At 46.2% G+C, this 22,329-nt stretch overlaps 2 protein-coding genes across 2 annotated transcripts in view; both read left to right on the top strand.

The window, feature by feature from the left end:
- Positions 1-8,143: 8,143 nt before the first annotated feature.
- On the top strand, positions 8,144-11,013 carry rps21 (ribosomal protein S21). The gene is made up of 6 exons (XM_079740850.1): positions 8,144-8,180; positions 8,601-8,685; positions 9,010-9,073; positions 9,343-9,414; positions 10,691-10,746; positions 10,962-11,013. Exons 2-6 carry the CDS (start codon positions 8,636-8,638, stop codon positions 10,969-10,971), a joined length of 252 nt encoding a protein of 83 aa, XP_079596976.1. The 5' UTR covers positions 8,144-8,180; positions 8,601-8,635; the 3' UTR covers positions 10,972-11,013.
- A 5,795-nt stretch (positions 11,014-16,808) lies between these two features.
- lama5 (laminin, alpha 5) overlaps positions 16,809-22,329 on the top strand; it is a gene marked incomplete at its 5' end in the record, with an annotated part of 65,962 nt that continues 60,441 nt past the window's right edge. Inside the window, 2 exon segments of the mRNA XM_079742301.1 lie at positions 16,809-17,084; positions 20,601-20,753. Coding sequence (XP_079598427.1) covers positions 16,809-17,084; positions 20,601-20,753 — 429 coding nt within the window.

Below are 22,329 nucleotides of genomic sequence, written 5' to 3'. Positions count from 1 at the left end.
CTTTCACTCTCATTCTCACTCTCGCTCTCTCTCTCTCTCGCCCTTAAAAAGTTAAAAATTGTACACAAACGTTAAACATGCAATTTCCGGCTTTGGGTTGAAAATACAATAGTGTGCAATAGTATCTGGTGGGGAAGCTGTAAAATTGCATGTCTGGGAAGTTATGTAAAATAAACATGAGTAATAAATATGCAAATATGCGTCAGGGTTTCCACGTCAGTTTCCACGCCTCCTATCCACACGGCCACTGCAGGATCTCCAGGATTCCCTGTGGAATCCCTCTCTTATCGCACCGGGTTCCTGGGGACTCACGCAGGGAAGTCTGTGTAGTCGTCTTTGCAAATTAAGACTTATAAACAACTCACAGGGGTTGTCATGTTGTACTGTTGTCATCCCTCTGTGTTACACCCATGTGTGCATGTTTGTTTTCATATTGACACCAATATTCAATATTTATATGTTACAACCCTTAAATGGATTAAGGGGGAAAGGGGGAAGTTACACATTAGCTCAACCGTTTACCCGAACGAAAATAATTCCGAAACTGGTTAAGGTGGGAAAAAGGGCGTTCTTCCCTCCTAAATCCTCCTGAATGCTGATACCCCCTGAATCCTGAATCTTTCTGAATCCTGAATCTTCCTGAATCCTCCTGAATCCTTTTATCCTATTAAAATGTACCAGAATACAAAGATTCAGGAGGGAAGCTGAAAAAACATCAGGGTGGCCCGGAAAAAAACAACAACCCCAAATCCCCACCCTATCTATTGAGATAAAGACACTAAGTACTCCAGGTTATCAAAAGAAAACACAATACTAAACAAACTTTGCTAGAATAACCCAAAGAAAATCAGACAAAAAGGCAGCACATTGGATATTTCAATCAATTTATCTATTCACTTTTTTTACTTCATTTTATGTATACCATTTTGTTTTGCCTTACCTTTTGCACTATTTAGAATTTATTTATATACCTCTGAAGGATAAGTCCTGCCTCCAATGCTCCGGTTGCCTCTGTCAAATGTCTATGGGAAATAACATGGGGTTTTTGAAATATCGTACATAAAAAACTCCTGGTCGTAACATATAATTATCGAATATTTGTGTCAATATGAAAACAAACATGCACACAAGGGTGAAAGACACAGAGGGATGACAACAGTAGTAACAAGTAGTAGTAGGCAGATGACTAAATGTTGTCCTCCGAAACCTGGCTGCGTGTCAGGATTCCACGGTGGGTGTAGAAAACACCTGTGAGGTGCAAATAAGCCTTAATTTGCACAGACGACTACGCAGTCTTCCCTGCGTGAGTCCCCATGAACCCGGTGCGATAAGAGAGGGATTCCACAGGGAATCCTGGAGATCCTGCGCCGGGTTTGTGGATAGGAGCAAACTCTGACGTGGAAACCCTGATGCACCTTTGCATATTTATTTTTAATGTTTATTTTTTACATTAACTAAACAGACATGCAATTTTACGGCTTATCACACCTGATTCTATAGCATAATATTGTATTTTCAACACAAAGCTGGAAATTGCATGTTTGTCGTTTGTGTTAAATTCCGGACTGCGGCGTTTTAAGACCTGACTTTAAGGGATATATTTTTGTAGGTGGCGAAGAAGTAAAAGCTGCGTCATGTTTTGAACTACACACTTTTTTATTGTCGTTATCATTAAGAAAGCATTAATAATCGTTTACTACTTTAACGGCACAGACAAACCAAAAACCCAGTCGAAACTAGATGGAAAAAGTGTGTAGTTCAAAACGTGACGCAGCTTTTACTTCTTTGCCACCTACAGAGTTTGTTATGTACGATCATTCAAAAAAACCATGTTATTTCCCATAGACATTTGACTGAGGGAACCGGGAGCCCCGGAGGCGGGACTTATTCCTCAGAGGTCTATTGTAAATATTACGTATTTTATCTAACCTAATTTTCTCCTTGCTCTACCGTGGGTCGGAGATAAACGTAATTTCAATAAAGCTGGCTTTGACTTTGAATTGACGTTAGGCTTCCCTATCTTTTAACATTCCGTGCGCCCTAATCTAAAGTCTCCCTAACTCCTCGACTGTACAGGCTTGTCATCCGGCTTTATGGTCCCTGCGCAAAGCCCCAAAGAACAAAGAAACCAAAGAGGGCCATAAAACGCTGCGTAGTATAGTAGTTTGACGTAGAGACTTACATAATGGGATGTAAAAGCCCACTAGTTTATAGGCCTGTGGCAGATAAACAGAAATGTCAATTAGTCAGCCTATCAGGGGCTTAATATATTTTAGCGGGTGGTCATCTTGTTTTTGAATGCAATTTTTTTACAGTTAAAGGCAGTGTAATCAAAATAAAGGGAACAAAGGAAAAAGTATTATCGCGAGAAAACATGCAAGTAAAGTTTGAAAATGAAATAGTGCTACGATGATTATTACCTACCTCAAAAACCAATAAAGACATCATCTCAACTAAGTAACAATTGTCTAGCTAGCTAACTTGCTGCTGGCACAGACCCACCACTCTGCTGCTTGTTGTAAATAATGAACAATTATTTTTAGAAAACACGTGATAAATTGGGTGTCAGGCAGCAAAGCTGCGAGACAACCTATTGTTTTCGTATGAATTCCTATTATTATTATTTACCTGCCATGGGAGTCTATGGCAGCCCATAGAACGACTTGGTGAAAAGTTGTGAAATTTGGCACACTGGTTCAGGACAGCCCCATTAGCCCATCAAGCTAATAGGTCGCTAGCCCATCAGCTCTAGCGCCACCAACAGGTCAAAGTTGGACATGCATTCATGTTTATAACTTTCGACCCATTCATCCAATATTCACAAACAAGGTATCATTGGAATCCTTGAGCCAAGCCGAGTTCAACGCACCCTATGACGTCATTTTGCGCCATGATGGATTTTCCGCCATCTTGGTTTATGTCCAAAACCTTCAAAATGCTACTCCTATCACAAGGTAAGCCAATTTCTCAGCAACCCTTTGACATATCATAACCAAACTTGGTACATAGACCCATGAGTGTCACCCTCATCATGGTGACACTCAATGAATTTGGTGAGCTTTGACCTCTAGGGGGTGTTGTTTTTAATGTCTATGTGTTTTACCTCCTCTCTCTTCACATGAGTATATTTCAAGCAAATTTTCAATGTCTGGTGATACTATCCGACCTCCCCATGTAGCTAGAAAATTATATATCACGGAAATATCTGCGACAACCAATCAAATTCGACCGCGAAGCCGCCAAACAGGAAATACGCCAATATCTCAGCAGCCATTTGACATATCATAACCATACTTGGTAAATAGACCCATGACGTCATCGCAGGAACACTCAATGAATTTGGTGACCATTGACCTCTAGGGGGCGCTATAATTAACAAAGACGTGTTTTAACTCCTCTCTCTTCACATGAGTATATTTCAAACTTATTTTCTATGTCTGGTGATACTGTCAGACCGCCCCATATAGCTAGTAAAATATTTCCCATGGCAACATCAGAAATTGGCCGCCATGTTGAAAGTTGTCAATATCAATATTACATATCCACAGGCCACAGATTATGTCCAATCATCATGAAACTGCCCTATATGATCTTCAGACCAAGCCAAACAAATGTGCCAAACAGCTTTTTCTAATTCAAAACCATTTGGCCATGACAGCCAATCAAACTTGACGGCAAAGCCGCCAAACAGGAAGTAAGCCTGTTCTCAGCATCTCTTTAACATATCATAGCCAAACTTGGTACTTAGACTCAGAAACTTGCCCTATATGATCTTCAGACCAAGCTGAACAAATGTGCCAAACTGTTTTTTCTAATTCAAAACTGTTTGGCCGTGACAGCCAATCAAACAGGAAGTAAGCCTGTTCTCAGCAACTCTTTAACATATCATAGCCAAACTTGCTAGATTAGGTCCAGTCATCATGAACCTCGCCCTATTTGATTTTCAGACCAAGCTGAACAAACTACCAAACAGCTTTTTCTAATTCCCAACCGTTTGGCTGTGACAGCCAATTAAACTTGACGGCAAAGCCGCCTAACAGGAAGTAAGCCTCTTCTCAGCAACTCTTTAGCATATCATAGCCAAACTTGCTACGTAGACTTACGATATCATTCTGGGGACAACCAAACAATTTGGTGACCTTTGACCTCAGGAGGACATCAAACAACAATGACTTTATAAACCACTCCGCCCACTTACAATATAAACTGCAATTCTTACTGGATTACATGCTTCATGAACCACCTCAAGAACGGATGCTTGTTAACATTGTGTCTCTGTCAGGTATATTGCTCCCCATACCCCTATGCATTTGTGTCATTTGTTCTGTCGGGCAGACGCCCTTACCACTAGGCAGGGTCATTTTTCCATTTTGTAAACATTGACGCGTTCATTCCACCAGCTGTCGTTATTACCGATTAGCGAGACGGTCGTCATGTAGCCACCCAGCCGATTACGTCCGTCTGGCAGAATTCGTTTACCGATTACCGAGACGCGTACTCTCATAATGCTCTAGTTCATTCCACCAGCTGTCGTTATTACCGATTACCGAGACGGTCGTCATGTAGCCACTTGGTCGATTACGTCCGTCCGGCAGAATTAGTTAACCGATTACCGATACGGTCGTCATGTAGCCACCTAGCCTATTACGTCCGTCCGATTACCGATACGGTCGCCATGTAGCCACCTAGCCGATTACGTCCGTCCGATTATAGATACGGTCATCATGTAGCCACCTAGCCGATTATGTCCGTCCGATTACCGATACGGTCATCATGTAGCCACCCAGCCGATTACGTCCGTCCGGCAGAATTAGTTTACCGATTACCGGGACGGTCATCATGTAGCCACCCAGCCAATTACGTCCATCCAACAGAATTAGTTTATCGAGTCCCATTATGCTTGACACCCACATTGCTGCTCGCAGCTATATTTAATATTGTAACTGAAGTATTGATAACGTTCCAAAGTAACACTTCAGAGCCTCACTAAATAAGACCTGGATTGGTTTGTTGTTGGCGAGCTGCTATCATTGTTTATCTGTTGCCAACCTGCTACCTTACTTACCCTTTGTCTAAGCAAATAACCCTTGTTTTAATCACGCATTTTCATGTGGCAATATGTCATAAAAAGTGTGGCAACAAAGAGCAGGGAACCCCCGCTAAATGTTTGCTATATACGTTTTATTATCAATGGACAAGGAAGGAATAATGGGAATGGCTTGAAGGGTGATTCACAAAAGAATTGAATAACCCATCCTTTCTGAATGGTCCACTGTACCCTAAAGGAGGTAAGAAAGGAGCTTTGAAGCACAAATAATACCGGGTCATTTGAGTCAAATCGAGTCAAATCTACGCCAAAAGAACTGCTGCAACCCAAAGGATGGGAGCAGCCGGGCCAGGAACACTGGGCTGTCCTCTCCACCTGGGGGATGAGGGGATCCCCTTAGCAGAATTTCGCATGACTTTCGCATGAGAGCTAATTCCCCAGAAACCTCACAGAAGAGTCTGACTCGCCTACAGGTCTAGACTACGTTACGTCAATATGTCCATGGTCAAGTTTTTTGTCTTGCAGTCCAGCATGTCCAAGCCACTGAATGTCGATGAGGATACAGTTAATCAGATTGCAGACATATGATGCCACTCAAATTCACCACAGAGAGGATACTGCTTCTACGCGCTCCCTTGTCCCCTTCCTTTGGTTTCTTATCTAGTTTCCTCTCTTCTTATCTAGTTTCCTTCTCCTTCCCAAAGTTCCTGCTCTCCTTCCCTAGGTTCCTCCCCTCGGTTCCTGATGATGATCATTTGACATCGGCTAGATCCCCATGGTTTATGGTCCTGGCTCCCCATTGGTGGGATGAGCTGACCCCTCTCTGACCTCAGGGCAGACGCCTTCCTGGTCTTGGCCCATGAACAAGTTGAACAGAGGACGGGTGAGGGTGATAGTGGAGGACCCCCTTGGCTACCGCTGCAGTCTAGCCGTAACGGTGGAATCCCTGAGTAGAGCTTCCACCGCGTCAGCATGCAAATGTATCGGCTATATATGCCAGCCAGCACTGTTCACCAATACCCAATACTCGTCAGCATTCCAAAACAGCCCTTAGCAAGCTATGCTCCACACAGTGTCTCAGATGAAGTGCATGGTTTGGCTGGTGAGTAGCTCCTGTTCCTTCTGCCTTGAAAAGGATTTGGCATTTTTTGGATTATTTCTGTTTGTAAAAGTGAAGGTGTTAATCCACACGGTGTGTGTGTGCGTGTGTGTGTGTGTGTGTGCGTGTGTGTGTGTGTGTGTGTGTGTGTGTGTGTGCGTGTGTGCGTGTGTGTGTGTGTGTGCGTGTGTGCGTGTGTGTGTGTGTGTGTGTGTGTGTGTGTGTGCAGTGCCTCATGATGCCGGTCGCCCTGGCCTTTCAGTGCTCGCAACCACACGCACTGGCCTCTCGGTGCTCGCAAGATAAGTGTAAGCAGGTGACCGCCCACGAAACCGTCCAGGTCGCAACGTTCAGGCACCTCGCAGGTCAACGTCTGCTATCCAACGCTGTGGCACCCTGGACAATAAAGTAGGTATCTGCCTGTCTGTCTGCCTGTATCACTCTTTGACTGTCTTGTCTGTCTGTATGTATCACTCTGGGACAGTCTGTATCAGTATCACTTTGTGACTTTGTCTATCTGTCTGTCTGTCAGTTATACTCTGTGTCTGTCTGTCTGTATTGCTCTGTGCCAGTCTGTCTGTCTGCCTGTCTGTATCACTCTGGGGCTGTCTGTCTGTCTGCATCACTCTGTGCTGTCTGTGTCTGTATCACTTTGTGACTGTGTCTGTCTGCCTGTCTGTATCCGTTTTGGGTCTGTCTGTTTGCATCACTCTGCCTGTATTGTTGTCTTCCTACCTGTCTGTCTGCGTGTCTGTCTCACCCGTGCACCTGTCCTCCGTGATCAGCAAGAACGAAGACAACCACCGGGTGCCCTACTCGCTGGAGGAGGCTAGTTGCCTGGGCTGCCCCGCGGGCCCCTCGACTCTGACACCGTGGCCCGTCTGCATCGAGGTGTACGTCTTCTACCGGAACGACACCGCGCCCGACTCCTGGTGCAGGTGTCCCTGCAGCATCGCCGTGGCCTGCACCTGTGTCCAGCAAAAACCCAGGCACCACCCGTGCACTACAGGGCATAGAGGCTAGCGAGCCACCGTATGGCTGCTGCTACGGCCGCCGTCGTTGCTCCAGTCTAGCAAAAAATAAGCCCTGTTACATCGTTTGACATCACTGCGTGATACACCGTGTGTTTATATATAGGGAATATACCATATATACTGTGTATATATTACACATATATTATACATTACATTATATATGTTATGTATTCTTTCTCATTGTATGTTTTATTTTTTGTAAAAGAAACCTATTCTTAATTTATTTTGAAATGGAGAATAAATCTCACCTTATTAGATAGACTGCTGTACAAAAGATTTCCAAAATATTTGTATATGTTGGTTCGATTTTGAATGTTTTGTTGCATAATATTTATGATTAACATCAATAAAAACTTAAAAGAGGAATATAAAAACTACATAAAAAAGTGTCTGGTTTGGTGTCGAGGAAGGGAGGCTGTACTCCGCCGTCTAGCCTGGCTGTAGCCAGACCAAGATCAATCGTAGACCGCACGTGTGTCTGGGGAAGCTGCAGTCATTTTCTCCAGTACTATACAAGAGGTGTTAGCAATTGACATAGTTCAAATTCCTCTATACGCAATTGGCTGCTTGTCATCGCTTCCCTGTCGTCATTGTGTTCCACCAGCCAATAGCGCGCCAGGGGGAAAAGCCAGCTTGGTGATTGGCTCCCGCAAAAAAGTATCGAATATAGAATTGTATTGCTCTTCTCCAGGCCCTTCTGCAGGGCGAACTCAAGCCGCCGGCAGAATTGGCGGGGCTACCAAATCTACCTCCCGCCTGTTCACAAGAGGCCGAAACATTACCCCTGTTCACCGCTAGATGGCGGTATACTACCCCTGTTCACCAGAGGGCGGAACATTACCCCTGTTCACCACTAGGAGGCGGTACATTAACCCTGTTCACCACTAGAGGGCGGTAAAGGAAATACGTCACCAGGGCACCGGAAGCAGTATCAGACAAGGTTTTTTTCTATTCATCCGGGAACTTTTTCCTCCTTTCCTGTCGGCCATTTGTCTGCACGGTGAGTGAGAGTCGAGCTCTCCGCATAAATCTTCCATTTTATAACGAAACTGCGCGTAGAATCTCCCATTTTGTGTCAGAATGTAAGACGTAAGCCGTCAGCGGGGCACCGAGCCGAGGCTCGGGTCCGGATGAGTCCTGGTCCCGGTCCTAAGGGGTCTGGGAGGGCGGCGGGAGCAGTGGTCTGGAGCCCCGGAGCGGAGCCACATGTCGGGGCGCCGTGGCTCCGGCGGCCGCTCCGGGGTGTTGCTCGCCCCCCGCGGCTCCGACCCATCAGGTCGGGGGTTGAACCCCAGCCTCGACCCGGTTAACCCCGGAGATAAGCAGTTTTATATCCGTGAAGTCGCTCCTTCAGCCGTTAATGCGACGCACTGAAGCTGTCGATAGCATGAGCTAACCAGCGTGTCTCTCCATCATGCAGTTTGTTTAGTGACTGCCTGACCCCAAGTCCTCATCATGCAGAACGACGCCGGAGAATTCGTGGACATGTATGTCCCCCGCAAGTGGTAAGGAATCGTTAATTCTGGTTGGTACCTGTGATGTGTGATGGTTAGATGACCCCTGACCCCCTACCTGTGATGGTTGGATGACCCCTACCTGTGATGTGTCAGGGTTGATGACGTGTATCTAAAGGCGTCTGCGGATAAATGCTAAATGTGGGTAAATCTCTTATAATTTTAGTCTGGTGTTGACATTGCAGTGGTTAACTGTACATGTTTCCCTACGAACCCTCTGGGAAAACCTCATGTAGAGCTAGATCTGAATGTATTACTCCTGGGTTAGTGGTTGTAATCCTGTACTGTCCATCCTGACGTTGTTTTGTTCTGCAGCTCCGCCAGCAACAGAATTATTGGGGCCAAAGACCACGCCTCCATCCAGATCAACATTGCTGAGGTAAAACATTGTTAATTAATACGTGGATCAGCATTTTTATATAAGTAAGTGTTAAAGACGTTTTTAATGACAGATCTTCCTTGGTTTCGTGGTTCAGTTATGTAGTGTGTGGTGGATGCTTAGTCACTATATACTTAAACATAGTGGTGAATGTTATGGAAGATACATCCTAGTCTCAACTATTTTTTTGTTTTATCTAGTTTTAGGTATTCGTGTTATATTATGTTAATATTTTTTGTATTACTACATCTAACGTCGTGGTGCCGCAGGTGGACAAGGTGACTGGTCGCTTCAACGGTCAGTTCAAGACCTACGCCATCTGTGGCCCCATCCGCAGAATGGTATGTACAGGGGGCCGTCGGGGCTCATGTTCTCACCCCCGGACACACTACCCAACCAGACACACTACCCCACACAACACACTACCCAACACGACACACTACCCGACACGACACACTACCCGACACGACACACTACCCGACACGACACACTACCCGACACGACCCGACACGACACACTACCCGACACGACACACTACCCGACACGACACACTACCCGACACGACACACTACCCGACACGACACAGTACCCGACACGACACAGTACCCGACACGACACACTACCCGACACGACACAGTACCCGACACGACACAGTACCCGACACGACACAGTACCCGACACGACACAGTACCCGACACGACACACTACCCGACACGACACACTACCCGACACGACACACTACCCGACACGACACACTACCCGACACGACACACTACCCCACACGACACACTACCCCACACGACACACTGCCCCACACGACACACTGCCCCACACGACACACTGCCCCACACGACACACTAACCCACACGACACACTAACCCACACGACACACTAACCCACACGACACACTACCCAACATACTACACAACACAACATACTACACAGCGCCACATGTTATTGCCTTAGAGGCACTTGATGCGGACCAGAGCTCTAGACAAACTGAAAAAAAACATGTCCGATGTCGGGCGAGAGTCAGCCCCCCGTCTCAACAAGTTCAACGAGAAGTTGTCTGAAAGTGTGGAAATATAAACCTTTACAAATACAATGATCTGCGTTCTCTTGTTTGAGACGCATCGCCGTGCACAAGGAGCTCTATAGGGCTCTCAACAGCTTTGTTCTTTATTATCCGTTAGATCCAAACTATGAGCCTTATTGAAAGGATAATGGTATAAGCGCACTGCACTGATGTTAGTTTGGCGATATTCTCTTGCAAAACCAAATGGCTTTTTGAAATAGGACGCATCTCATTTAGATGAGTCTTGGTGTAAAGACTGGACATTGGACAATATTTCACACTGTTAAATCGCTGATAATGATATTCAACACGTTTTTATATCAAGGACATCTTGTGGGGGTCTGCGAAATATGTTTTGCTATGATGTAAAAAGAAATGGGCAATAACTGAGGTTGTCATCACACTTGCATTTGCAATAAATGCAAATGCATTTCGATGTAAATCCGCAGAACTGTCGCTCTCTAGATGTTGTTTATGTGGACTGTGTTGTTGCTCCATGGTGCGCCTCTCTCTAAATAAACTGCATATCCCACAATCCTCAGGGAGAAGCTGATGACTCCCTGCTGAGGCTGGCCAAGACCGACAGCATCGTGGCAAAGTAAGTCTGGGAGGTCCCGCCGTGAGGGCATCACTACACATCACACATGGACTAGGAGACGTGTAGACGTCCATGCAGAAATGTGTTGGGGTTCATATACTGAACCTCTTGTGTTGGGGTTCATGTAGTGAACCTCTTGGTGTGTGTACCATGGATTTGATCTGCATGACGTCTGATTGGCCGGTTCCTAACTTCCTGTCCTTGTCTCCCAACAGGACCTTCTGAGATGAGCCAGTAGATCCTTTGTAAAATAAAGATGTAAAAACACAGTGTGGTCCGTGGTGTGTTTGTGCTCTTATGTGTTTATCTTTGAACCCTATCATCTGCCATCAAATCAAGTCCTTGGTTAGAAAGTCGATGGCTTTGGAGACGGGACTGTGTGTATACTGGGAAAGGGTTGTCGTGTAACGAAGTGCTTGGCACTTTCTATGAACATCCTTACTCCAACAACAGAGGTATATTGTTTCTCATCTTACAAATGTACTTATTGTAAGTCGCTTTGGATAAAAGCGTCTTTTAAATGTAAACGTTTACTAGAGATGAATTGTAGTTTCATAATCCCAGAAGGGAAATACTGGGCCCTTAGCAGAAACTAAGCCACTGTTACAAGGATCCAAGAATAATTCTTGTATTTCCATTTCATTCTTGAAGAATGAAATGGAAATAAAACTCAGAAAACACGAGTTTTGCTCTGAAGTCTGGGCTAAACTTCAAACCAATCGAATCGTCACGATGGCCAAGCAAGTTGGACCTGCGTTTCACTTAAGTGCGATTAAATATTTTTTAAATAAGTCAAGTTTGAATTGTTTGGGTACCTAAGAATTCACATTTCATTCGATGTTGAACGGATAATCATCGGCGTGTCGATACTTATATATGTCCCTGCTGTTGAATGCAACGGTCCGAATGAAGTTACTGGTTCAGGTTATTCTACTGATCTGCCAGCAGATGGAGTTGTTTCCTAGTAAATACCATCAGAAATACAACACCACGTGCTCAACTTATTTGATTACGTAGGCGGACTTGATATCTCAGCTCCTGAATGCTGTCCTTCCACCATCCGAACAGATCATGAAACTGGTCATAAAGTCAGCCGTTAACCATGTTTAAAACACAATTCGTATCACGTTACCTGGGGACAGGACGTTAATTGAGGTATCCCAGATATGTACAGGTATCTAGGATACCTGTAGTCCTAAAGCAAGATGACCCCCACCCCTATCTGCTCCTTAATGACCTGCCTCTGTACTGTCTTACCCCTACCTACCCTTTAATGACCTGTCTCTGTACTGTCTAACCCCTACCTGCTCCTTAATAACAGGTATCTGTACAGTCTATCCCCAAAATGCTCATAATGACATTGATCAGTATTCCCCAAGTATTGAATAATAGAGGAGTCTGCTTTATTACATAAAATGGTTAATAGTTTCCTAATGAGTTAATTAAATCTCCAATAAGCAGAATCCCTTCATTATCTCTACCTGCTGCAGGTGACCATCTGGACGTTGGTATTGAGCCCTGGTGACACCTGGAGGGGGAGGCGGGGAGGGGGATAATCACGGGGAGGGGGTTGTGGAGCCGTTAGACTCGACGGCTGTGGGGAAAACAACCTGCTAGGTTCCCACAGTCTCTCCTGCAGCATCTCTCTCTCTCTCTCTCTCTCTCTCTCTCACACTTGCATCACTTCTGTCTTTCTCCCCCTCTCTTTCTCACCTGCATCACCTCTGTCTCTCTCTCTTTCTCTCCTACATCACCAGTCTTCCTCACCCTTTCTTCCTCTCCCTCTCTCTTTCTTTGTCCCTTCCACCCCTTCTTTCTCCATCTATCTCCCTCTCTGTTTCCCTCTCTGTTTTCTCCAGCTCACACCTTTCTGAACTCTTTTCTTTATCTCCTCTCACCTCTCTCTCTCTCTCTCTCTCTCTCTCCTCCACTCTCCTCTCTCTCTGTCAGTGTTCCCAGTCTGTCATTACATCATTTCCTCTGAGAGGGTGTCGTTATGGGTGTTGTTGTCTTGACGACACCCTAGTCTGGGACCAAACCTTTCCCCTCTCCCACGGGCCGGTTGTCGTAGAACTATTAGTGAATACTAAGGCATTACAGTATTGTAGCAATACTATTAGAGAATACTACATTATAACAGTATTGTAGTAGTATTATTCAAGTAGTATACCAGAGTATTACAGTATTCTAGTAGTACTATTGGTATTCTATAGGAAACACTCGTCCTAGAATACTGTTCTAGACTCTAGTGTAGTATTGTAGTCCCACTGTGAATGAATAATACATTTAATATGTAAAGAATAAAAATACATAATAATAATACGTAAAGTACAAGTAGAGCGAAGAGTCTGGTGAGTTTGAGGGCTGCCGCCGTCGGGAGGCTAGCATGTTCTGACACGCATGATTACATACGTGTGGAAAGACCCCCCTGTTCAACACACACACACACACACACACACACACACACACACACACACACACACACACACACACCAAATACTAAACAAGCTTTGTCTGAACTCCTGAACAGAACAAGTAGATACATGCACTCCCATGCACATATAAGCCCCTACACACGCCCCCCCACACACACACACACACACACACACACACACACTCGCACACAAAATGTGTGAGTGTGTGTATGTGTGTGTGTGTGTGGGTGGGGGGGGGGGGGGGTTGTATGTTTCTCTGGGGTTTATGTCTTTCCATCATCTGCTCTTCATCAGTCTGCCAACCTGTCTGGGGGACAATAGAATGGACGAGAGAGAGGGAGAGAGAGAGAGAGAGAGAGAGGGAGAGAGAATATATATATATATAGAGAGAGAGAGAGTATATATAGAGAGAGAGAGAGAGGGAGAGAGCGAGAGAGAATATATGTATAGAGAGAGAGAGAGAGAGAGAATGAGGGGGGGGGGGGTTGGAGCCTTCCTGGCGGGTGTTGAGAGTTTTAAGGCAAAGATGTCTGAGGACATGAACGTACCTGCCTCTCCAAACACACACACGTACGCACACATAAGCACTCTCACGCACACGCTCAGTCAGCACCTCCTCATCCTTATGCTCAAATGCACTTCAAACACATCCGCCTCCGTGTGTGTGTTTGTGTGTGGTTGAGTGAGTGTGTGTGCATACCTGCATGTGTGTGCATGTGTGTGTGTGCCTGCCTGGAGTTGTGTGTGTGTGTTCCTGTGTGTGTGTGTGTGTGTGTGTGTGTGTGTGTGTGTGTGTGTGTGTGGGTGTAGGGGTAATGGGGTACAACTGAAGGGGTTTCCTAGCTCCGGTGACCTCGCCCCCTACTCCACTGGATCTCCTAGGCAACCAGAATGTTGACAGGTCAGAGACGGAGGAGAAGGTTGACAGGAGATGGCGGTCGCGGCGGCCATCTTGTCCCTCCCTTCTCGTCCATCTCCCCGCCTGGGGGCCCCCCAGCGGCTCCCCAGCGGCTCCCCAGGGCCCGGCTGATGTTGTACAGAGCTCTCACCAGAATAAGAGGCTAGCGCCATGTAGCTTAGCTCATGGGGGCTCTCAGCCAATAGGAGCTCCTCCACAGGTCTGCATTTTCATGAACCTTAAATGAGCCGAGAGATTGTGAAACGATGGTTTATGCTCCTATAGTCAATGAAACGTTTTAGAGACAAACCACAACGAGTGCGGTTGTCTTAGCAACCACACTCGGTGGGAAGTGGTAGATTCGCCATTGATGGACATGCAAGCGGTGATTACAGTCAGGAATGAAGGAACGTACCATATCGATGACAACATTATATACACTATATGAAACACTATGAACACACAATATATATATATATATTACACAACTTTTATTAACAATATAAACCCTATAATAATACCAAAGGTTAAAAGTTGCAAGAAGCGCGCTTTCGGTTGGAAGTCGTCGGAAAAGGTTCACAATGGTTTATGGGATGAGAAGACCCTTCTCCCGGTCACAATATTATGTGCAGTTTTGTACCTTTGTCTTCTCTTCCGTTTTACAATTTATTTTTTGCTCCCAATCAAATGTATTATGATCACGAAAACTTGTGGGATAATTGGCTTGGTTCGAGTCTTAAAACTCTTGATATAACGATGTTCTGAAAAGTCAATGGAGAAAATGAATGTGAGATTTACTTCCGGCACCAGAGCTGTTCAAAAAAAGGGTGGTCACTGTAGCGCGCTCTCTAGCATTAGCATTTAGCCTCTTGAAAGGAACTCGGTAGCGTAGCACAGGCTAATGGTTAGCATCTCTGCTAGCTAATTGAGGAATGTGGTAGTGTGTAGGAGAGCGAGCTGCAGTGGTATTAACACCCTGTCTCTACACACACCCACACACACACACACACACACACACACACACACACACACACACACACACACACACACACTGGGTCACATACATCTGGGAGGTGTGCGTATGTGTGCAAGAGAGAGAGAGCGAGAGAGAGCAGGGTTGTGTTTGTGTGTGAATGAGTGCAGCTTTAACTGGAGGTTAGAGGTCGCCACATGAAGTCAGGCGCCAGAGGAAGTGAATGTGTGACATACAGTATCACACACACACACACATACACACACACACACACACACATAAACATGTCTGTCGCTCTTCTAGACCTGTCTTTCTGTCTGTCTCTACCCCCTACCCGTCTCTGACTCTCTATAACCACTACCTGTCTTATCTGTCGGTCTCCAACAACTACCAGTCTATCTGTCTGTCTCCCTTACCTATCTATTTTTCTGTCTCTAACCACTACCTGACTGCCTGCCTTTCTTCTAAATCAGTGTTCCCATGTGATACCTGTCTTTCTGCTTGTTCCTGTCTTTCTCTGGGAAAGAAGTTTCAAACGATCACCTGTGAAACATCACCTGAGCCCATTCCACCAGCTGGTGTGTGTGGGGGGGTCTTTCATCTTCTGTAGCAATGCAAAGTGTAATTAGATGGTAAAGTTCAAACTACACATGCATACACACACAGCAATTCACACTGCTCCACGGCCAAAGGGCTTGAGAGCAAGGCACAGTTTAATTTCCCAATGTCCAGAGAACACACAACTATTAAGTTCTACTCTCGTTAATTCATGGAATATATGGTTCTAATAGTTTAATCTGTTGTAATAATCTAGTGTAATCCGTTTAATAATTGTATAGTAATCTGCTGTGTTATAATCTAGTGTAATCTATTCTCTTCTAATCTAGTTTAATCTATTTCAATCTAGTGTAATCTATTCCGTTAGATTCTAGTCGATTCTGTTCTAATATAGTGTAATCTGTTTTGATCTAGTGTAATCTATTATGTTATAATCTAGTCTGTTCGGTTATAATACAGTGTCATCTGTTATAATATAGTGTAATCTATTCCATTATAATCTAGTGTAATCTGTTCTAATCTAGTGTATTCTATTCTGTTATAATCTAGTCGTGTTCTGTGCTAATCTAGTGTAATCTATCCTGTTATAATCTAGTATAATCTATTCTGTTATAATCTAGTGTAATCTGTTCTACTCTGTTAGCGTTTGGTTGAGTTTGGCCTTCTGACTTTACCTGTAAACATGTAAATACATCTTTTGGAATAACGACGACCCACAGGAACGAGTTCCTCTGCTGAACGAAAAAGGTTTTTTTACCTGACATTGTCTCTAATTAACTTAATCAACTTCTTTAAATTAAGCTAATTGGATCAGCTGTCGAACACGTGGGCAGAAGGGAACATTTAGAAGAGAGATGATTGAAGATATTAAAGAGTGAGAGGTGAGCTGTACCTCCCTCCACCACGGGAGGCGGGCCCGATCCCGAGGGGCGGGAGGCTCGAGCGCACCGCGCAGAGGTGCCGGCGGAGCGACGCAGAGCGTGAGATCCACGGACCACGACACACCGCCCCGCTGAAGCTCGGCTCGCTCCCAACCTACAACAAGTCTCCCGCCCCCCCCCCCGAGGATCCGACGGAGCGTCGCGCGACGACCACCAACTTGCCGCTCGTTTTCAAATTGAAAACGTCGATCCAAAAGATTTTTTTCCCTCTCCAAACTTTCTGCTTGAGCTGACGACTCGAGGGAGAGCAGGTGAAGATGGCGAGAGATCCGGAGCCCGGCCCGGCCCGGGGCGTCCCCCCCGGGCGGCTGGTGCTGCTCCTTCTCCTGTGGATCATCGGACACTTGTCCGGGGTCTCCTCGGCCCAGGAGTTGAACGGCTTCAGCCTCCATCCGCCCTACTTCAACCTGGCGGAGGGCACGCGCATCACGGCAAGCGCCACCTGCGGGGAGGACGGGGTCCGGTCCGTCACGGACCTGTACTGCAAGCTGGTCGGCGGGCCGGTGTCAGGGGACCCCAGCCAGACCATCCAGGTACTACACAGACCAAAGGGCCGGGGACCAACCTGGGGGGAGCAGAGACGGAGCTGAGGTCCAGGCGGGGTTCGATCCAGGGGGGGCGGGGGGGGGGGTACAGACCTGCACCTGCATGTCCGGTTTATACGTGTTCAGGGTGTATACCGGTTTAGGGGCTTTACGGGTTTGGGGTTTACGCTGGTTTAGGGTTTATACGGGTTGGGGTTTATAATGGTTCTGGGTTTTACGGGTTCAGGGTTTATTCGCAAACCGAAATCCAGCCGCTTAGGGTTAAGCGGCTGGTCCGCTCCGTAGAGCTTCGGACCCCGGTCTCCTGACGCGGGGTTTAGTGATCACCAGCGACATGTGAAAGAGGCTAGATGCTTCGTTTGAGTACCGAGACTCTGGTCGTTCAGGGGATCCGCTGGGTGGACGAGTGATCGGTTCAGTGACGTCACGTTTAGAGTAAAACTTTACGGGGAGGATTTCAAAATACAGTCAAACGGTTAAAAATCAAACCCATTTTCTCTCGCGCATATCCCCCCTCGGTAGTCTTCCTCAGTCTCTCTCTCCCCCTCTCTCTCCCACCTGTCCCTGCATTCCTCGTGTTGATTGACCCGTAAATTCGTGTGAGGATGCAGCCAATCAGACGGCGCGTTGACTCCGTTATTCACGGTGTCACTGGACCGTTTCTGAGTCTTTCTAATCTGTGTTTAGGTTTTTGGCGGGGAGAGCATCGTGTGAGTTTTCACTAATTACAGTTAAAGTCAACAGAAATCAGTGTCTTAAAGAGGGGTGGTTGAAGGGAGAGCGAGGGAGAGAGGGAGAGTCAGAGTGAGAGGGCGAGAGGGAGAGAGAGGGGAGTTCCCAGCCCATAGATGTGTCAGTAATCAGTTGTGTTAAAAGGTCAAAACACCATAAAAGAGTCAAAATGGACGCCCTGAGGACGGCTCTCGCTGAAGAATCCCTGGTATTCTCCCTAAACCCGGCCCTCAGGCCAGTGTGTGTGTGTGTGTGTGTGTGTAATGCTCCAGTGTGTTTGTGTGCTGGGGGCAGGGTTAATAGACTGAATGAGTGAATTAATGAAAGGCAGAGGTTAGTTTGGTAGCCTGAGGGCAGGTCACCCCCCCCCCCCCCCCATGACTCATCAAAGGTTGTGTAAATAACCTCACAAAATGGCCGCCTGTGTTCCGAGAGAAAGCCCCCCCAGCCCCTAGACATGTCACGACAGGTCCCGCCTCTCCCTCTGACAATGTACTACTACTATACTGCAATACTCAAAATATACACTGCAGTACTCAGAATATAGTACATTACTGCAATACCGCATATACAACAACACAAGAGACAGGCTGTGCTTAAGCCACACATACTCGGGGTATCCAGAACTAAAATGCCCTGCAATACCCATTCTTGACGTACCCAGAGACCGTACGGTGCATTACATCCTGAGATGATGTACTGCTGCACACACGCTAAGCCTGACCAGAGGTGAGCCACTGGAACACATCTCTGAGTGGTGAGGTGAGGCCTCAGCCACGCTGTCCTCCATTGGTTGGTTGGGTCTTCATGCCGTCTGCGTGATGAAGTGATGACTCGACCACCTCTCCCTTGATCCAGACCACAGAGCGCCACACAACAGCTGCCAGGCTCCCTCATGTTCCCCTGTGAAGTCCTGCTAGTTTCAGAGCTCCGCTCCAGATGTTGAGGTCCAGGAGATGATCAGATACAGATCTCTGAGGTCCCTCCTTCATGAGGCAAATCTGTACCAAACTAAACTGCTCCCGTTCAAACCCCAAATGAACCATCCTCCAAACTGCCGCTCAGTGCTCTGATAGCTTCAACCGTCCACTGGAGTAGATAACGTCTAGAGGAGCAGAGAGCAGGAGTAGTGAAGATAACGTCTAGAGGAGCAGAGAGCAGGAGTAGTGAAGATAACATCTAGAGGAGCAGAGAGCAGGAGTAGTGAAGATAACGTCTAGAGGAGCACAGAGCAGGAGTAGTGAAGATAACGTCTAGAGGAGCACAGAGCAGGAGTAGTGAAGATAACGTCTAGAGGAGCACAGAACAGGAGGAGTGGAGGAGTTATGGATGGTTGGGGATCAGTTGAAGCTCCTGTTTAGGGATTGGATGTGGAGGGGAATACTACTTGTGAGGATGGAGTCAGAACTCTCTCTTTCTGTCTCCTTCTCTCTTTCCCTTTCTCCTTCTCTTTCTCCTTCTCCTTCTCTTTCTCTCTCTTTCTCTGTCTCTCTCTCTCACTCTCTTTCTCAGGTTAATCCTGTTTTGATTTCACAGCTAGATGCTGTGCTGGTTTAGTTAATTAAAAACCACAGGGGGCTGAGAGAGAGGGAGGAAGGGAGAGAGGGAAGGAGGGTGTGTTGTGATTCGTGCGTGGGTATGTACACCCGTCAGCCAGCCTGATGTAGCAGCATGGGGTGTTGGTATCAAGTCACATGCATGATGCCTCATAGACTACAGCTGTGTGCATGTAGTTGGTGACAAACACAAGCATGAGTTAACTCTCTCTGTCTCTGTCTCGCTCACCCGCTCCAGTCCGTGTGGTGTGTAAATCATAGCTGTGATTGAGGGCGGAGTGGAGGGGGGAAAAAGAGAACAGCGATTGATTACATGAGGCAGCAGGTGTTGCCGCGAGCGACACTATTTACTTCCCTTACGAGGGAGAGGGAGGGTGGGAGAGAGAAGGAGGGAAAGAAAGAGCCAAACAGACACACAAATATCTGACAGACAGTGGTGTCAAAAGTACACACATTCTTTACTTTAGGAATACCTAAGAACCCTAGAAAAGTACAGGCTCTGAAATGTACTCAACTTATAAAAGTAGCTCTCTAGCCTTCCCGCCGGCTGTTTCTGTAAAAAGCAAACTGAACCTCAAGTCATATTAATATAATAACAAGACTGTTAAAGTTAAACCATTCTAAATTCATATTCAACTTTATACCTATAAAATAAACAACATACTGAAAATATGAAGATTAACTTTGCTTAAAACGGTTTCATTGTCCATGACAGAACTTAAAACATTATGATCAAAAGATACCACACTTCTGGTGTCATTAAGCATTAAACTGGGATGTAACAGCCATCAGCGTGTTAATGTATTTTTTATTTATCATTTATTTATGCAGGGAGACGGGTCTGAGACAAAGGTCTGCCCCGCAAAACAATATTTAAAACAACATGTAGACACAAAAACACTGAAGGATCAAACACAAAAGACTAATCAAAAAACATGTGCAGTTATAAAATATATAAATCCTTTTTGCAATGTTTTAAAAGCAGTGATAGAGAACCTCTGGGCAAATGTTATCCTGGAGTGAAGACAAGTGCTTGGTATATATAATAAAAATGGTAGTAAAAATGTAAGATGTTATTAAATCGTTTACTGGTTTTTCAACAGGTGTAATTGTTGAACATTTGCAGGAGGTGGTGGTCCGTTTCCAGGAAGATTCATGAATACTGAGGTTCTCTCGGGGGCCTGTACTTCCGTTCTAACGATCTTGTGGTTCTCAGGGCCAGTATTGCGACGTCTGCAGTCAGAACAACGGCGACCGCGCCCACCCCATCACCAACGCCATCGACGGAACCGAGAGGTGGTGGCAGAGCCCTCCTCTGTCTCGGAGCACTGAGTTCAACCAAGTCAACGTCACCCTGGACCTCGGACAGGTAGGTCAACCTCACACACCTGCACCGACACACCTGGTACACCAACTCACCTTAATCGACACACCTGTATCGACACACCTGTACCGACACATCTATACGACACACCTGTTACGACACACCTGTACGACACACCTGTACAGGCAAACTAGGTACCAACACACCTGGTACAGTAGGTCAACACACCTGTACCTGCACACCTGTAATGACACACCTGAACCGACACACCTGTACCAACACATCTGTACCAACACATCTGTAATGACACACCTGAACCGACACACCTGTACGGACACACCTGTACCAACACACCTGTACCAACACACCTGGTACACCAAAATGCCTGTATCTACACACCTGTACTGACACAACTGTTACAGGTAGGTCAACCTTACACACCTGTACTAACACACCTGGTACAATAGGTCAACACACCTGTCTCGACACACCAGGTTCAGGTAGGCTAGCTATAACCCCTAACACACCTGGTTCAGGCAGGTCAACACACTTGGGTACACCAACATACCTGGACCAACACACCTGTCTCAGGTAGACCTACCCGACACACCTGTATCTACACACCTGTACCGACACTACTGGTTCAGGTAGATTAGCTATAACACCTGTGACCCATCACCTTCTACGCACCTGTTTACAGAATGACTGGTAATTATACACACAAAAATGCGTCTGCATGTCTCCGTGCATCCGGACATGCATGCGTGCATACCATGTGACCGGCGTGTAAGGACGTGTTCCCCCCAGCGGTGGGGTCAGGTGACAGAAGCCAGGAGATGGCTGTGGGGAGGTCTTTGTTTGCTCGGCAGACTCTGTCATATGAGACGCGCGCACTCTGCTTATATAACCAGACGTGTTCACCTAGCGGCCATCGTGGGTGGAGTTCCCCCACCCAGCTAGCGATGGAGCCAAGATGGAGGCAGGATGGAACCAAGATGGCTTTCAGGGTAATAGGACGTGTAGCCTGGCCATAAGGCTAGTGTTGTGGATGACAGGTTTCTACTGGTTTCTAGAGCTTCTGAATCAGTGTTAGGATGTAGAGCTCTTTCGGTATTCTGGATAACGGGTCAGGGGGGTTTTAGATCTTTTAAAATATTCCAGATTACACAAATCATTTTAGGACAGCATTATGGCATGTTTTAGAGCGCTTTACATACTCTTGATAACAGGGTAAGGGGTTTAGAGCAGTACAATTCATTATTTTGAATCACACATTTATTTGAGGCTTGATCTGGACTGTCTTCGTGCTATTGAAAACAGATGAATTCAGGAGGACTTGATATATGATGTTTCTTAAGACTTAGATTCCACGATGTTGAGTCAAAGCAAACCAGATTCACATGGCTTCCTTTACTCTTGGCATTATATGTGTGGTGCCCATTCCTTCGCCCAGCCCCTGAGCCAGCTCAGACAGACCTGCTTAAACATACTTAAGCATACCTCAACAAACTTCACTCAGGTTGTTGAATGTCTTCCAGCTTGGATGCAGCTATGCGTCTGTGAGTGACCTATGACCTCTTCCGTTTGCCAGGGAGCGAATGAGCGTGATTCTGACCGGTTA

The sequence above is a fragment of the Pollachius pollachius genome, assembly GCF_949987615.1.
Source record: "Pollachius pollachius genome assembly, chromosome: 8".
NCBI lineage: Eukaryota > Metazoa > Chordata > Actinopteri > Gadiformes > Gadidae > Pollachius > Pollachius pollachius.
The sequence above is the reverse complement of the archived record's forward strand: the minus strand, read 5'-3'. Positions and strand labels throughout refer to the sequence as shown.

Bases quoted from the DNA above. Each gene is read 5' to 3' on its own strand.
- rps21 (XM_079740850.1), top strand. From the start codon at position 8,636: ATGCAGAACGACGCCGGAGAATTCGTGGACATGTATGTCCCCCGCAAG. The intron at 9,074-9,342 runs GTAAAACATTGT...GTGGTGCCGCAG, and splicing joins TCCAGATCAACATTGCTGAG to GTGGACAAGGTGACTGGTCG. The intron at 9,415-10,690 runs GTATGTACAGGG...CACAATCCTCAG, and splicing joins GTGGCCCCATCCGCAGAATG to GGAGAAGCTGATGACTCCCT.